At 41.8% G+C, this 18343-nt stretch overlaps 1 protein-coding gene across 2 annotated transcripts in view; it reads left to right on the top strand.

Moving 5' to 3' along the window:
* Positions 1 to 18343, top strand: part of sema3ab (sema domain, immunoglobulin domain (Ig), short basic domain, secreted, (semaphorin) 3Ab) — a 43655-nt gene that overhangs the window by 14918 nt on the left and 10394 nt on the right. Inside the window, exons 2-6 of one of the 2 annotated variants that reach the window (XM_074678235.1) lie at positions 6342 to 6466; positions 6576 to 6951; positions 13496 to 13656; positions 14100 to 14162; positions 16825 to 16944. In XM_074678235.1, coding sequence (XP_074534336.1) covers positions 6834 to 6951; positions 13496 to 13656; positions 14100 to 14162; positions 16825 to 16944 — 462 coding nt within the window. In that variant the 5' untranslated portion in view covers positions 6342 to 6466; positions 6576 to 6833. Of the gene's footprint in view, positions 1 to 6121; positions 6467 to 6575; positions 6952 to 13495; positions 13657 to 14099; positions 14163 to 16824; positions 16945 to 18343 lie in introns of those variants that run through there. The other variant, XM_074678236.1, reaches the window with a different exon arrangement.

The following is an 18343-nucleotide window of genomic DNA, read 5'->3' as shown; positions in this document are numbered from 1 at the left end:
AAAGTCAATTTAAAACTGCGAATTGACGCTGTGTAGGGGCGAGCAAGCGTTCAAGCGTTGAGCGGTGAGCAGCGAGTGTTTCTAGCGAAAAACGCTCGCTGCTCACCGTTCAACGCTTGACGCTCACGTTGAAATAATTGAACTTTTCGAGCGAGCGAGCGTCTCGACACGCCGGGACAGCCTACCAGCATGGAGATCGTCACCGATGGACAGGCGCTCCGCGGCTGGAATGGAGCGCCTGTAGTTGGTATCCAGGCAGGAGATCCTGGCACCAACCCTGAATATCAGGTCTTCAAACTGGGCAACGGTCAGCCTGAAGTACCGCTGGAACCGGCCGTCGTCCAGACACAGCTCCTGCAAGAGACGGTGGAACTCACTGAGCTCACACCGTCTCTGTAGGGTAGCATGCATCCAGTACCTACGTCGGCGCCTAGTCCGCAGCTGACTTCTTGACAGCAGGTACAGAGCAGCGATGGTGGTGATCGGAGCCATGTTTGACGATGAAATGATGATGGTGGACTTTTCGTGCAACGAAGCCACGGCGAGCGGTGAGCGTTTTTTGCATATTTGTACCAGCGTCAGAACTTGAGCGTCCAGCGCGGCACGATTTCACGTGCGAATACATTTGCTCTCCACGCTTTCGGTGGGTACGCAACGTAAGAATTTTTCTCACTTATGGCACATTTGCAAAACTCTTAAGATGTTTGCAGATAATCTAACCCATCTTGTATGAGGTGATCTTAAAACTTATTTAGTTTAATCACATCCAAACAGCATGAGTGGCATGATAAATAGGGGTTGGGTACCTTTCACATTTGAAGTGATATATTAGCCAAGCCTGGCACCTGAACGGTACCAATTTTCAATACTTTTGTGTGTGTTTATGTGGTAATAAATATTGATTTATTTAATGATAAAATCTCAAAAATTTTCAATTCAACATATTTATTTCTCATTACAGAAACCTACAATACTGTGTTCAGCATGAAAAATTGCCTACTCTTCCACTCCCCACAGTCACAAAGATGCGTTTAGACCGAAACGGGGTTTTACAGGATTTTACGAAAATCGGTACTCGATACTGCAGACAGAATTCAGTCAGTAGTAAGAAAAGTACCTAATTCGATACCTGTCCCTAATGATTATAGTCACAGGGACTTAATGGCATGAACTTAGCACAAAAATTAAGAAAATTTCTGTTTGTTAGTTATCTCTCTGTTGCAAAAATGCTTCTTGGCAATAGATTTTATACCGTTGGAAGGCCTGTTTGTTTCTCTTTTAAATGATGCCACATTTGTAATGGACATCCATTTGTGTGATGAGCAGCGGAGCTGAATATGTGGGCTGTGCCCATGAAAAAATTGCCAAATCTTCTCTGCCAATGCCAAACAGCTTATTTTGCCATTGACTCTTGTTTGGTTGGTTTGGTTTGGTTCAGGTAAATGATAAATTTATTGGTTTTGGCCATCAACAGTAGTTTAGTATCAGTTATCATACCAACTCAGAAAATCTGTATTGTGCATCTTTTAAATTTATGTTAGGTACAAAAAGACAGATGACAGACATCCCTGTTCTCATCTTAAAAAATCTGTCCATATTTGACTTTGGAAGTTTATATACAACACAACTCATGTTGCCGTTTCAGGGTTGAAATAGTTATGTTTCAAGTTTTGATACTCTAGCCACTCACATTGCAGTGGATTGCCTTGAATGTTTACTGCTATGTTCTCATATCAGCACTACCTGACTTCTTGCTGAAATTTCACAAGGGGGCTGGCAGGTAAAAGTTTGGGTGATGTCAGGTAGACAATCCTAGTCCAATCTGGAGTTCTGTGCACATGTGAGTAAGGCTTCTTTTAACATTATTCCAGTCAGATCAGTCAAAAACAAACACAGGTGGAAACATTAAAAACTGCACTATGCCTTTGTCCTCTACATATTCCATCTTCATGCACTTTTCTGTAGTGGTGAGTTTTTTTTTTTCTCACACATGCTGGCTGCTCCAATCACTCAGTGCTGCCTTCCATGAAGCTAATCTTAACTACAGCTGGGTGGGTGGGTGGGTGCATGGGTGAACTATGCAGACTGGTATTGTAAAGGATAGGTGGGCGGCAAATGTGGTTAATTTGCTTGTCTTGGACTTGTGCATCATTTTGCTGAACCAAATCCTCTCATTAAGGGGATTGTGTTCCCAGGCTTGTTGAGAGGAGGTGGAGGTCAGAATGAATGAAACAGTTAAGAGGAGGAGTGGACAGAGGAATGGAGAAAGTGTTGGAATGAGTTTTCCATGTGGGGTGTGGGTGCAGAGGGATTGACGGACATGGCAGCAGTTAGGGGCTGATGTATGGCTGGAGTGGGGAGAGGGGGTTGGTGATGGTCAAAGGGAGGCAGGGGAGAAAAGCAGCTTGTGTGTGGAGAGATCTGAGGGTTGGGGGTGTACTTGTGTAGGCAGGAGGTGTGCTGAGGTGTGGAGGGTATTGTTTGAAGAGGGTTGAGTGAGTTGTGATGTGGGGGGCTCACTCCTCCAATGCTGTACCTTCTGCACAGCACTTATCAGCACAACTTCCATACATACCATAACCCTCCACATGTTAAAGAAACCCACTCTCCCTCTGTATTTGGACACATGAGTTGATGAACCCGAATCTCTGGGTACTCAGAGCCTTTTGTCTTTGGTGAATCTAAGAGTTTGGACCATCAGGCCAAATTGGTGCTTGAGAAAGGGGAATCCCCTTGAACTACTCAGCTGCCTCTGGGCTCTGTGAAAACACACAGAGTCAAGGATAAACCCCATCTCAGTGGGGGCATGAGATGCAAAAAAGGATACTATGTGACAGTTTTACAAAATAGAAACCTAAAATAAACTGTAGGGAACAAGACACTGCAATTTTGTGTCCTGGTAACAGCTTTGAGGTTTAATCGAGAAGATAAAAGCAATAAAAGAAGAAAAGGAGAAACGTTAAAGAGACAATGAATAAGTAAGGGCATTCAGGGTGTATACGTACAACAACTTTTAAGTAGGAAACTATTAACTCAACATGAATATGGACAGCCTGCCTGAATCTTCTTGTAAAAGTATGAATCCAAAATCTGGCATAAAGGGTACTGACCGGGGTGGATTGTTTTATAACTCCTTTTGAAACCGTAAAGCTTGTATGTTTTGCCTATAAAGGCATTGGCGAACTGGCTGACATTAGGGCACCATGTTGCTATCTGCTAGTTGGCTAAAGGCCCACCTCTGTGTCTCATCTAAACGCGAATCACATAAGCTGCGTTTCCACCAAGCAGTACGGGTCGGTTCAGTACGGTTTGGGACGGTTTGGGACAGTTATGTCTCATCCCGTTTGCGTTTCCACAGCAAACTGTGCCCTCTCGTGGTGGGCAGCGTGTAAGCCGCATGCCGGAAGCCACAGCTGGTAAACAATAGCGCGACGCCGTAGCAGCTTACCCCGCGATTAAATCCAACAAAGAAGAAAACGCGACACAGTAAACAAAGAGCACGGATGGAAGACATGCAGCATTTCGTCCTCTCTGTGATTTTCATGTAACTCTCTGTTACAAAGTGCAATCAAGCTTCGTTTCAGAGAAGTCTGTTTGCCGCCAGGAGAAATGCAGCCGCTGTCGGGGTAAGTGACGATTCTTTTGACCAATCAACCGTCTGCAGTGTGTTGCTCCACCTCCCGAGAGCAGATCGGTTCAGTCTGGCACCCATACGAAAGGGTCCCAAAAAAGTGGGACGGCTCGTCTCGGTTTTTAGGGATCCATCCCGGGATGAGTCAGTGGAAACGCCGCTAGAAGCGCACCGTACCGAGACGAACCGACCCGGACTGCTTGGTGGAAACGCGGCTTTAGGTTGAGTTCACATTGGCAACATTTTGTAATTTAAAGGCCTCAGGTTCCCAATAAGACTGCTTTGAACAGTGTAGTGCACATTCTCAGATTTGCAGACACATTGCACATTGCTTGTCTTGTTGTTTTTACTGTTGTTAGTCACTCTGGGGGATCTATTGAGCCATCCATGTTTTATTTTGTCTGCAGCTGGAACTCTGAAAACAAGGCTCTGCTCGAACCCTCTGACTGGAACAATATGTCCCTTTTTATTTTCTTTGTGGAGACTTTTGATAGCAAATTGCCTTGTTAGCTTGTGTCTTGGTAGACCTGTGCAAAAGCTAGATGACAACTGGACCAGGTCAAAATCTGGGAAAACATAAATATGTCAATTTTTTTAAATCAAACATTCGCTATTTGTTTAGAGCAAAATTGTATCATGAAAATGATTGTAAGCATGTATCTCCCCCAACTTTAACAAGAGGTGAAACTATGCTAAAACTTTACTGAGTTTACTTTCCTTTGGATGGAAGTTAAAATCGCAGAACTCTGTAACATCCCTTCAAGTAATTGTGTAGTTGACGTTGTTTTGCTTAAACTTTAATAACGAGAAAACTCTGCAGTAATCAGCATGCACTGAGTATGGCCAGATAGAGTCTGGAATAACAGTCCAAAGAGGGTCATTCACCTTGGAGAATCCCTCAGGCTGGCCTCAGTTATGGCAGATTGTGTTACACGATCCTTAGAATAATGAACTAGTACGTCAACACTGCCAATCCCACACAGCAAAGAAAGAGACCTGTCTGTTCCAGCCCCTAATCTGGTCTGTTTGGGAAGCAGGGACTGTGGCGTGACACTTGTTCTTCATAGTCTCCAGTGTTCTCCTTGAAACCTCCAAGCGCCAGCTTGCATTAGCATAACCGAGAGGCCCATCCACTCTCTACAGGATTAGTTCAGCTCTCCTCCCACTGTCTGATGGCTCTTTATCCAGATGGATACAGCCTGTTAGAGGTCTTAACCACACCATTGCCACTAAAGTCATTATAATTCACCACGAGGAGGAATCAGCTCACTGAGGGTCTGCTGTTTAGAGAGAGATTGACATCTCATTTGGAATGGTTTGAAAGAAAAGACAGGAACCTCCCCTTCAGACTATGATGGAGTAGGACACAAATGCCCCGATCAATCTGTCTTTGTTCTGAAGTGACTAACTCAGATTGAATCTGGTCTGCTAATTTTTTGGGGAAAATTGTATAAATTTAGATTGGATGTTCTTTTCTACTTTCTGGTTTATCACTATGATCAGCTCAGCTTCTCCAGATGAGTGCCTGGATTTGTTAAAAGCACTGTACTGTACCTCATTCCTGGAATGATTTCCTATGTCAGGAGAAGCAGTTGGCATAATGTTCCACAGGATGATATTCATCACACTTCAACCTATGGAGACAGGTTTAGCTTGAAAATGAATGTAAGCTTGTAATTCATTCTAGGAACTCCTGTGTTCACCCATGTGATTGTTGAATTCAAGTGGCGCCATCAGCAGACAGATGGGCCAGACGAGATGTATTTGTCTATTGTCCAGATAGTTTCTCATGGAGCACAAGCTACATCAGTGTGATGTCATCTTGAGCACAAATCAATCTGTCCCAGATGAACTAGATTCCTGGTGTTGATGTCCATTGCTTGGAGAAAAGTTACATATCATTCAGCTGGTGTAGGTCATTTGGAGTCTCAGTGTTTGGCCTTGCCTTTGTCCACCAGAAAACAATGTGTATCCCCAACAGATTAAGACTTTAATATACTCGTCTTTCTTTCTTTCTTTCTTTCTTTCTTTCTTTCTTTCTTTCTTTCTTTCTTTCTTTCTTTCTTTCTTTCTTTCTTTCTTTGACTTGATTACATTAAAAAGTGCAAGAATCGAATGATTAGAGAAAACTAAACAGCAGTTGACAGTATTGGAAGGGTTGATTTAAAACACATTTTCAGTGTGTATCAGTTATCATCTGACTTGTCAATTGTTAAGTCAAACAAAAAAGTTTCATACTTAGTGGGATGTCTTCACTGGAATCTAAAATGTTGCCCCTGAAGATCTGCCCTCATGTTCTGCTGTTTTCATCACCCTCTATAGCCTCTTACCCTACCCTTTCCTCCTCATCCACCTTTCCTTTTACTCTTTCCTCTCATGCTTTCTATGCTCTCTCTCACCCTCTTTCCCACCTACACCACACTCTCTCTCCCTCCCTCCCTCTGCCTCTCTCTTCCTCTGACTCTGCTGTCTGCCTCAGCTGTTCTCAGTTGCACTGTGTGCCTTGTGCTGTGGGGACAGGGCTGAGCTGCGCTGAGTGGGGCTGAACAAGTCCGCAGCGGTGTTAAGTAGAGAGAGAAGGGCAGACAGAAAAAAAAAAAAAAAAAACAGAGTGAAAGGGAGAGAGTGAGTGAGAGACGGTGCAGATTGTGCTTACCATGCAGACTGGATTAACAGCTGAAACAAACAGGACCTGTTTTTCTCTTTTTAGCCTTAGGTAGGAACTCAGCAGTAACGTGGATGGCTGTTTAGACAGAGCTGCATGCTGGTTGGGCACCAGGACAGAGACATGGCAGTCGTACCCACACCCTCTCACTCATCCTAGCAATAAGTATGGTGAGCTTCTCATATCTGCTTACTTTGGTTACATTAATATTGGGCTAAAAAAGTGTGGGAGGCTCTCTTGCTGTGACGTTGACCCATAACCCCAAACTCTACTTTGCAGGTTCTGTCTCCTCTGGAGTTTAAAGTTTGGCTTTTGACCCCTGGAACAGGACAAGGTTTTTGATTTTTGGCAAGGGAAGAAACCTGCTGAGAATTAGTGTGGACCGAAACGCAAGCTGCTTTTTATTTATTTTTTTTAATCAGTGGACGGCAGAAACATTTTTTCTATCAGGACTTGTTCTACGACTCTAAATCTGAGACTGACCGCACTGGAGGTGTGTATTTAAAGGACCTCTCTGGCCTGTATTGCCCCAGGACCATGGGCTCTCTCTGGAGCAGCATTTTGCTGCTGTGTGGGATGGTTCTCCTCAGGGCGGAGGGCAACAAAGCCCATGAGACCAAGAACAACGTCCCCCGGCTAAAACTCTCCTACAAAGGTGAGCTCAATTCTTTGTATTTCATAAATGCTAAAATCTTGATGATTCAGCAGCTTATTGCTTTGTCTGAGGGTAGAGCTTTAGTGTCTTACAGCTACAGCTGATTCATCATGTAGATTTTCCTCCTCAAACCACATGTGGTGTGCTGATGAAATGGTGCCTAGAAAGGCAGTGCCTTCTGAAGTTGTGGTAACTGCTTTTGTCACTTTTCTATGAGATAGAGGGTCTATTCACTTCGATTTCCTTGAAAAATATTCAGAAAAAAAAATAGATAAAGGAAATGGGTTGAGAAAACATGTATATATATATATTTTTTTACAATGATTATTGAGTTGTGGCTTTGTGTTTTAATGATGTAAATCAGTCTGACTAAGTGGAAGCATTTTTTTAAAAACAACACAAAAAATTCTATACCAAATCAAAGTTAACATCCTATGTTAAAAGTAATATACAGTTTCAATTTTCTAATAGTAACCCAGTACTAGCATTTAAACCAGAGCTTAACTGGGTTAATAAAATAATCAGTTGGGGCTTACAAACAGGAGTTATTATAATTAATGGATCACTCTATAAACTATCAAGCCAACAGAGGAGTTTCATGGTGTTGGAAAAGTAACTTTCTTTGCCAAATCAGAGGAAACCCTCCTGCCTGATACATCTTTATAGTACAACCAAAATCAGGCTCTGATGGTTTCTGTCTTCCCATCTCCCTCTCCCTGTTTTGATCAACTACTGTTGTCAGATTTTCATTGAAAAGTGGTGCCACGCATAGACTTCCTGCCAGTTACAGTTATCCCCCCCCCCCCCCTTTTTTTTTTTTTTTCCCTGGATGTCATTTTTCCGCTCCGTTCTTCTCTGCATGGTAATTACACTGAGGATGAATGGTGCAGGTCTGTTTCAGCAGATGGCTTTCACAAGGAGAAATGTCTCTCGCTCAGCACTGGGAGATCCATAATTATACACACAAGCATGCACGTACACACACATCACTGGATGGCCATCTGTAGATAGTTAATGATACCTGTGAGTTTATCAGTCATTTAAAACAACATGCTGTCAGATTGGTCAAACACGCCCATGCAGTGATATCTCTATTAGAAGTCAGACTTCAGGTACCAGCTTGGACAGCTGGGTTATTAGACTGCCACTACTTACAATCTGGGCAGGCGGGGACAATATTTGGCACCATCTTTCTAGCCAGAGGATAGTGTGCAGGTATCGTTTTCAAGCCTGCAATGTGGTGGAAATATTATTCACATAATACTGTAGAAATTCATCAAACTCTGAGTCCCATTAGGCAAGTGACATGGGATTATTGCACTATGAATCATTTATACCATCATATAAATTATGTATTACCCCTGCGATAGGTGAGGCAGACTCAGATTTACTTGTGGATAGTGGGAAATCAGATGATTCCTTGTGGTGAAGTACACAGCAGGACCTGCCAAGACAGCTTAAGAAGCTGGCCAGTTCTGAGCAAGCACAACCTCTGATCTGTGACACATGGGAACCCTGACCCCTACAGGTCACTGGGAATACTGGGAAAATCTGTGTCCCTGTGGGAGCAGAAAAACACACTTGTTTTTAACTCTCCTTAAAACCTAACTCATATTAACACAACAAGGAAGGGTTTATTTGGGAAGTGTGAACCTTATCAGCAGCATGCCCCCCCATAAGAGCCCAGATGCATATAACTGAATTGCACCCACACACATCCCCAACCTCCCTGCTGAACCCTGGGGGATCTAAAACATCTTTGAAAGCGAGGGTGGAGGGGCAGAAGGGCACTAGAGTAGGGGGAAAGATAACAAAGGTACCCCATGGCTACCTAAACATGAGAGAGGTCCAACTGTATCAACAAGTATGCGACTGGGTGTTAATGAGGAAGTGGGTGGGGATGGTTTTACAGTAAACCCAACATAGTGCTTAAAATGGAGCAATTTCACATATATTACACTTTTACATTAGCTGATACAGGATCAATTGGCACCCCGAGGGTAAAAGGAGCCTCGTGGGAGTAAACAAGGATCCATATGGTTTGTGAGTTTATGGGCGACAAGAAGTAGAGCACATGTTGTTGACTCTCCAGGGAAGGGAAGAGAGGGTACTTCAGCTTTATAGGATGTGAGTGTCCTGCCAAGGGTAGTCCTTCTCTCCAACCTGTCCACCCCTTTTTGTAGCACAGCCAAGGACTTGAACACAAGTGAATACACTTATCTACAAGCACACATTCATGTGAGTACAATCACACCAGTACAACTAAACTATAAGTTAAAAAAAGGGAAACTACACATTTGGGTTTTTGGTACCAATGAATCAAGTTACAGAATTGAAAATTTCTGTTGGAGACATTTAGCTCATGAGCATGCTGAAAATCTTAAGAGCGGAGTAGGGTTTCTCCTCCTGTGTACAGTACAAACTCTGACGGTCATGGAAGGTAAACGCCCCCAATGTTCGGAGGCTTTCTCGCGCTCTGAATAGTTGACGTTCCATTCACGTACAGGAAGCGGGTGGCTGTGTTCACTTTTTTGTTAGACTTATACTCCCCTAAATCACTTTGATTACTGTTTGCTGCTGCTCTGATATTACAGGGAGATCCTGAGGTTGCATAATCACAATTTGACTGACAAACAGGCATGTTGCCATTTAGAGCTGAGTAGCATGCCTGAAATCAGTAAGACATTTAAGATCAGATTTAAATTACACAAAAAAACTTAATCAGTTAAATTTGTCAGTAAATAGCAGAGGAAGGCTGTGTCAGACTTCCCTGCCTATAAAATGCCACAATAGCTTCTCAAAATGTAAGTGATTATCTTCAGCCTCAAACCAGTCTGTAAACATGTGAGAGCGGTTGAGGAGCTGTTTTCATTCCTTCTTGACACCAAACAAATTACAGCACTGATGAAGCTTTGTGTTGTTTTTCCCCTTAGGCATGAATGAATCAGTCACTGTACACACTTTAGTGTTTTGTCAATGTGCAATCACACACTTGGCCCTGAGTATGATAAATGTCAGCGAAGCAGCTGAACCTGGGCCAAACATCAGTGTTCCCATGTACAGTGCTGCCACACGTGGGTTATTGTTGGGACGTGTTTCTGCTTTTTCTTCAGAAGCACTTAGATAACACTCCCTGTGCCCTCCAGTCGAGAAGGAGAAAGAGAGAAAGCTGGAGAGAATGTAGGCTAAAAGAGTTTATTTTTATCGGTCTCACATGGGACTGTTGATTCTTTGCATCCATTCCATCTGCCCCGTTATCTCTAACGCTCTCTTTTACTTTCCACTTTTCTCAATCTGCGCTCCCAATCCTTTCCTTATGTTTCAATTGTTTTAGAAGAGGAAGACATGAATGTGGGAGAGACAAAAAACAATAGAGAAGTCAGATGGCTTCTAAAATATAGAGAAGGACCAGGTCATAAAAGAGAAAGTAAGCAAACACTTTTGAGTAGTGCCTTCTGTTTGATTATTGGTGGGCTCACCTTAACACTTAAGAGAGTAATTTCATAAAATATGGCAGGGCAGCAGCTGACACCTGTTCCAGGCCACAGATTTGCCTCAACATGTTTTTATGTGTTCCTGTTTGTTTGACAGTCGGAAAGTGTCTGGCCACACAGTCTTGCACGCTGAATGCAGACGTTGAGCTAAAACTGTGCGGCATCAAACCCACTTTGCTGCCAAAATAAATGTAAACTCTGGTTTATGCAGTGAAGTTACAGAGTGAAAAACATCATTGTTCTTTCTATACCCAGAATTTCAACCCTTTGGGTATTTAACCACAAGGCACTCCAGAGTAGACCTGTAGAGGACACTACCTCTGGCGTGGCTTAGAAACCTCATGTTATTTTCCAAGAACATGCAACATGTTCCACAAACATGCACAGCTCCACACACAATATCCATAGAGAACGTGTTCCTGGATGAATAGCTTTTCATAACATTGCTGTATTCTCTGTTGAATGGTCTGTTGCTATGGTCACTACTCCCATGGACCATTTCCACACACCAGCATCGTGTGTGTATTGTGTGTATTGTGTGTACGTTGGATGGATGTGGTAATGCTGTCCACCACTCACACAGGGATGTGGTTTGAGGAGAAAAGAAGTTCTAATGTCTGCACAATTTGCAGCCGTGTTGTCTGTGAAATACATATTTTTATATTATTAATCATTTCTATATACAATACACAAGTTGTGCATTTGTTTTAAAACTCACTGTTCTTATTTTTGCTTTGTAACGCAGGTGACTTATTAGTGTGTGTATTTAACTGTCATGCTAGATGCCAAATGATAGTAGAGAGGTTGCTGCGATATGAAAGCCATAAGCATTTCAGTGTATAAAACAGAAATTAAACAATGATACTAAGAAAGTATTCTCTCTCTATCTTTTTCTCCAGTTTTTTTGTGACCATGCTGCAGCTGTAAAAGGGTCAGATGTAGCAGGCAGGTGTTATTTTGCTGCCAGTGAAGGGCTTACAGTGTTTCCACTTATGATTGATCACCAAAGTTATGGGGGAACATAAATCTAGGACACAGCTTTGGACTGTGTACAGCAATACTTCTGCAGAAACTTTTCAAGTCCTTGAGTTTCTTTTTTAAGATGGAGACAGAGGTTGTGTTGCACTTTCAGTTATTGATAGCAGACTGAACGCTGTTGTTTGTCCAAAGTTCATATTCTAGCGGCATTTACTTTCACATAAAATACATCTTCTATAGATGTGAGGATAAGATCTTCTTTGGATTGCATTAAACAGCTTCTTTAATGAAGGCACTCCTAAAATTCTTGCTCACAAGAGTTGTGGCCCAGGACTTACCAAAGTTGCATGCACACTTAGCCGACTGGGCCTTAAAACAGGACACGATATCAAAATGTATTCTACAAAAACTATGTTGTAATATTAAGAACATGAGACAAAGCATCCCACTCAAGCTTTCACCAGCTGCATAATATAAATGTCATCAAAAACAGCCACTCCCATGTGGTGAAATTTCCCAAGTACGTACTGCTGCCTTCTCACACTGACTTACCACAAGTTCTTGCTGAAATTTTGCAAAGGAGCTGACAGAAAAGTGAAGTTTGTGTTCACTCATTCAGTCCGAGGGGCATTTTGGGAACATTTTTAGGAGTTTTGTTCAAATTTGAGTTTAGCTGTAATCAGCAGCTCTTTCCAGCAGTTTGGTTTGACTTGAAGTGTTATCTGGTTGGTGTTGCTCTTGTAAGTCAGAGTTCAAAAGCACTGTCAAGGGGGTTAGACCAAACAGTTTGCATTAATTTGTTTAGTTTGATGTAGTAGTAATAAAATGTAAAGGATAAACTCTGGTTATTAATCATGTTATTGCAGCAGCCCACAGCTTCATATCAAATATAGAAAATCAGATCTAAATATATGATTGTTAAAGTTTGTTTTGGTAACTCTTTCAGCTTCTGTTTTGACTGGCAATTTCTCTGAAAAAATCTGAATTTATGGATGCTGATGCATGTGTCCTCTCATTCTCTCGGGCTCTGACACACTTCAGAGAGGGGGCATTCTCCTTGCTAAAACATTTATGATCATATTTGTTATTTACTCCCAAAGAAAAGGGTTGCTGTGTGTGTATGCGTGTGAGACAGTGAGAGTGAAAGGAAAGGAGGCAGAGAGTGAGAGCACCAGAAGAACCAGGTGTCCTCTGTCCCATAATTCTCCACCCTTTGACGTGGGTGGTTAATATCTTTGTTTGGTCAGACCTTGTGGGTGGGAACAAAATGTGAGAAGGACAGCGTGCACGTTTTTTACACAAAAGGTGTTATAATGCCATGGCTTTAATATACCCCTTTGAGGTTGTTACAGTAATGAAATGTTCAGTGTGTGTTTGGCTTTCCACTGTAAAAGCAAATGTGGCTCTTGTGTCAGACTTGGCATACCACTGAAAACGTGAGCTGTTGCCCAAAGCAACATGTCCTAATAGCAAATGTGGTTTTGCCCAATCCTGCAGTTTGTAAATGAAATATTCACTAAGACTTCTGACATGACATATTCCCCTCAATTTTCCACTGAAACCGCACCAAGTTCTGCTTGGCTGCTCTGGTCAAGGTCACCGCCACCATGCAGACAGTTTGGTCATTGGCTCCCAGTACTGCCATTACCTGCCCAGTCCAATTTGGCTTGGCAGTGATTCTTCACTGACTGTCAATTGCATTGCTTGTCGAGGATGTTTAATGGAATATGAACTGGAAGAGATGCTACAATGTTTTGGCCAAATTAAAGCATTAAAAATCTGTGGAGGAGGCACAGACAAAGGACAGCCAAAACAAACCAGTGTGTAATTTACAATGCTACATTAGTGAGAGCCTGTGGTCAGAGAAACTCTTAGGTGGATGGGAATGCTAAAAGCTTTTTAAAATGAAGGCACTGTCTCTGAAAAGCACCTGGGAAATCTGATTAAATCATTCAAATAGATGTTGACCTGATGTGTTTTTTCCACTCACATGCTGCCCACACTGGCATGTTTTTCACCACTTGAATATCACAACATGCTGATCATTGCTTTTCTTCACATTTCCTTTGCAGAAATGCTGGAATCTAATAACCTTGTGACGTTTGAAGGTCTAGCTAATAGCTCGTCTTACCACACATTCCTGTTGGACGAGGAGAAAGGGAGACTGGTTGTTGGAGCCAAGGATCACATCTTCTCGTTTAACCTCATCAACATCAGCAGAGACTACGCTCAGGTAAAACCAGTGTCTGATTTTCAGTCTGTCTGTCTGGTGGAGGTTTTATCCATTTATCATGAGTGTAAGTCTGTTTGCGTTTCTGACCGATTTAATATCCATCTCGAGTGCACCTCTTTACCCAGAGTGCCGGTCAGAGGCTCAGGTATCTCGGGACTTTCTTTTCTGTTTCTACTGAAAAGTGCCTCGTGAATATTTCAGAACGGGGCTGTCGCACACCATCACACGCTGTGCAAGGCATGTTAGCTGCTCTCCGCACACCTGGATGAATAATAGAGTAAACTGAAACAAAGTGGATAACAAATCCCATCTGTGACCCCTTCAACCTGCACATACACACATGCAGGAACACCAAAATGTATCTGTATTGATCAAGTGTGTGAAATTGATTCAAGATGGAAGTGATTCTCTTCTTACATGCACAGAAACTGTTTGTGTTGCAGATCCCTTGGCCAGCTTCTCCCACCAGAAGAGACGAATGCAAGTGGGCAGGAAAAGATCTCTCGGTAAGAGCTAAAAACATCAATCTCGCAAGTGGGTGTCAGCATTTTGCCCCTGCACTCCCACAGATGTTTTAAAAATGTCTTTGTTCTACCATACTGCAAAAGATGTGCAACTCTGCAGGTCTTACAGTGAACCTTGGTTACAGTTGCACTGCATAAGTGCTCTATAAGGCCTTTCCAACACTGGCAATCTGATGTATACATTTTTTAATCTCTCAGTTTGTTTATACCAGTGTGTTGAAATAGCTCATCTGCCATGTGGACAATGAACATAGCCCTGATTAAAGTCTCAAAGCCAAGATTGAGACCATCATTTGACCTTAATCACGTATCAAGCCTCTGGGGCTCCATTAAACACTGAGTTCTCAGCAATCACTGCGCTTTGTCCCAGACTTACTGGTGTAACACTGCATTAAAACTAGTGCCGTCATACTTTCAGGGATCAGGGACATTTGAGTCTTTTATGTAAGACTCATTTGTTTTTCCCATGTTGTCTCTAACTGCTTTGTTTGTGTTTCCTTTCTTTTGTGGTATTATCTGATTGACCACACAGGCTCATTAAAACATGGCTCCATTTAGCTTTAATACCATCCAGTTAGACAAACTACAGTACAGTTGATTGCTTGTTGAAAAATATGAGATTGGACATGAGTTTCTCTCTTACTTACTTTGATGACATTATTTTGGCAAGCCATTTAAAAACAAATCGCAGTCCTGCACTGTGTGTTTTTTTAATATTAGCATGCGCTATTGAATTTGGCCACAAGGTTTGAGGCAACACAAAAGCTGACTTGTTTTGAAGTAAGGCTTGAGATTGTCTCTGTCTTCTTACCTAATTCAACCTTTACAAGACAAGCCAAGCGCCCCCCCTCATGTGTGGTCCAGTGGAGTTTTCTATGTAAAGACGTTCGGAGCTTGTACCCACTCTCCGAAGGCCATGTTATGAAATCTATCTTCAAAAAGGCCTTAGGCAACATGCTGGAATATGAAATCATGGCTTTTTTTATGCCTCAGTTAATTTCTTGGACATTGGCCAGAACAGGGCAAGTCCTTCTGTCATTCCATGCTTCTCCATGGCTTATTTTAAGCACCATGAAGCCCTTTGTGTGTTTTCTGTAAACACTTGGTGCCCTGAGGGGTGGTCTTTCTGTTGGAGAGTCAGAAGGGAGTGAGAATTAAAGGGAGGCAGAGAGAGGCTGCTGATGCCCCCTGATGTACTGTAAGCAAACACCTCTGGGGATGAAGCAGAGAGGAAATAAGTAGATAGATAGGTATGAAAGGCCTGACTGTGTATCCTCAAGAGAGAAAGAAAGCTGTTTTTGTTGCATGGATGAAATGTGTGATATCTGCTCACCATAAACAACTCTGTTCACACTTTATTTATCTCAAACCCATCAGTGGTTTCAAAGGTTACTCGCACCTGTATGCTTTTTGTTGTCAGTTTTATCTTGCATAATATCCAGGGGGAAGCATTGAAACCTTACCATCAGACACTTGGCAGCAGTGTCTCTGTTCTCCACAATGATGATCATCACTCAGATGTACCCACCCATGTATAGACCGTATAAATCCAAAGCAAGGCAGATGCTGAAAAATAAATGCTCACACAAAGAGGCTGCTGTCGGCCGATGACCCAGTAAAGCCAGATGAACTTAGCCATGCATAATTTGTGGTCGCATTCTCTCAGGTTTTTTTTTCTTCATTTTGAATATGTGATGACACATTCAGTTTTATTTGAGGTCAGGTCTGCACAGGCACGTGCTGAGTGAGCACGAGGAAATATGTACTGCCATATGGTGGCAGAGCAATAAATGCAAAACATACCGATTACCATACACACGCATAGCCACAAGGAAGGGATTAGATAAACAACATCTGCACCACAAGTTATCAGTAATCTCTATAAGCATTAAAGTCACAAGGTCAAGAAAAATGCTTATTGGTACGTTCCAGTAATAACACAAAGAAATAAGAGACTATCAGAACGCTGTCTTAATGTCTTTTCTGTCTCCTGTACTGACAGATTGGTGGTAAATTCACGTTTTTCTTACTCTCACTGATATAGGATTATAATCATAGGCTTTGTTGCCTGTCTTTTTGTTATTCTGCATTTCAATCCCTCCTGTATGATGGACATCACATGTATCGCACAGGAAATTAAACAGCCAAGGCAAAGTCAGCAGTGGTTGATGTCACTGGGTTCAACAGGAATAGGAAACAGAAGGGCCAGGGGTTGGTTACTTTATGCAGATGAAGCGGAAAAAGTCCAGAGTCATAGATGATTATACTAAGTCTGGTGATGATATTATTTTCAGGAGCATTACTCAGCAGACTGCCAGGGTTCGGAGGCCATTCCCTGAGGAATTACAATAGATTACAGTCGGCTTTGCTCCCAGCTATCATCGCAGATCTCTTTATTGAAGTGTTGAATTTTCCTTTGCTATGACCCTTCTTCCTGGTGAGGTTAATCCTGCACTTTTGCCACTTTTTTGTTTTCATTTGGGTCCTTTTTTGCCTTTATAAAACAGTACAGCTTAAGAAAGAAAGGAAATGTGGGGAGTGTGCAATCACAAACACTGAAAGACTGCAAAACAATTATGACATGTAACGTGGTCTCATAAGGTTAACTATTCCTTCTGCCTTTTTTGCTTTTTCTTTCCATCAGAGGGAGTGCTCAAATTTTATCAAGGTGCTGCAGCCATTCAACCAGACCCATATCTATGTGTGTGGGACAGGGGCCTTCCACCCAGTGTGTTCCTACCTGGAAGTGGGCAAGAAATCAGAGGTACAAGCAGGTTTCATTTTTCTAAACATTTACTTTAAAAGTTTGCAAAGAGTTATGACAGTTATTCTGAGTTTTAAACAGACTGAATTAAAATATAGAAAAGTGTGCATCCTTCTACTACTATTATTAAATGTAAGGAAAAGAATGATGAATTTGTACCATCTGTTATAAGGTATTTTAGACTTATACTACAGTCAGTCACCAAAGGAAGCAATAAAACTTTTGGCTTCCCTTTGGGGGATGTGTTGTGCCCCATTAACCTCTGGGATTGAGAAGTGAGACTGATGTTGGGGTGCTAAAGACCGCAGTTCCTTGGGTGTCCACTTGAGGCTGGCATAAAAAGCACTACTATCTACATATGCACCCACTCCAAAAAGTCCATATTCACAGCCTTGTACAAAAGAAACAAATTTGGGCTGAATTTCCCCAATGTGATGTAATGAAAAAATAAAGGAGTCATATTGATTCCACCAATTTGCCTCAAGTTAGATTAACCAGAAGTTAGGCTGAGTCAGCATTTCTGAAATGGTGACAGACGTTAAAAGATTTCAAACCTTTTTTAAAAACCTATGAGGGATGCCAATGAGACTCAACCTTTTTATACAGTCTATAGTTGAGCTATCACGTTTTTGTATCATCTATGACTTCATATATTAGTGACATGATAAAATGTTAAAGCTTCTCAGATACATGACTTGATAAATATATAAAAATGTTTTTCGCAAAATAAGCTGGAAAATTGAACACAGGGTCTTGCAGTCTGCAGGATTTTCAATTCATCGTTCCAGCATGGGGCTGCTGCATGTGTATTCATTAAAAAGTGAGCAAAGGAAATTGCTCTTTTGTCCTCCAAATGTCACTGAGTCAGTCCTATAAATGTCTGTTTCCCATTCATTAGATAGCTATTTACAGACAATTAGAGTCAGAAGATTACTCAGAGAAAAAGCCATATTCTGTTCATAGATCATAACCTTCAAATGTAATTTATCTGATGAATGCCTGCGAGCATCAAGCTCACAATGTGAAAAGGAGTGAAAGATTTATTGTTTAGAAATCTCACTCCCATCAGTCTGTATATCATGGTGAGAACAGTCTAAAACTGTACTGCTTCTGAAAGTTGTTTTCTTTAGGTCTATAAAAGTAATTTTCATCCTCCCCTTTTTTTTATCTGCACATTAAAATCACAAATTAAAGCAAAATGATAAATAATAAGGTTTACATTTTCCAGAAAGCCAGTTGTTGATGGATGTGAATTTGAAATTAAATTCTGTGGGATATCAGAGTGCAGATTCTTATAAAATACTAGTTTTAACCTGAAGTATTGATGTGCTGACACAATAATGGCTTCACCAGACAGAATCGCGCTCTTAATAATTCATCTGTTTTCTGTCCGTGTAAT

This window comes from Halichoeres trimaculatus, unplaced genomic scaffold (assembly GCF_033239565.1).
Source record: "Halichoeres trimaculatus isolate MK-OKI-2021-1 unplaced genomic scaffold, fHalTri1.1 fHalTri1_scaffold_10, whole genome shotgun sequence".
Lineage (NCBI taxonomy): Eukaryota > Metazoa > Chordata > Actinopteri > Labriformes > Labridae > Halichoeres > Halichoeres trimaculatus.
The sequence above is the reverse complement of the archived record's forward strand: the minus strand, read 5'-3'. Positions and strand labels throughout refer to the sequence as shown.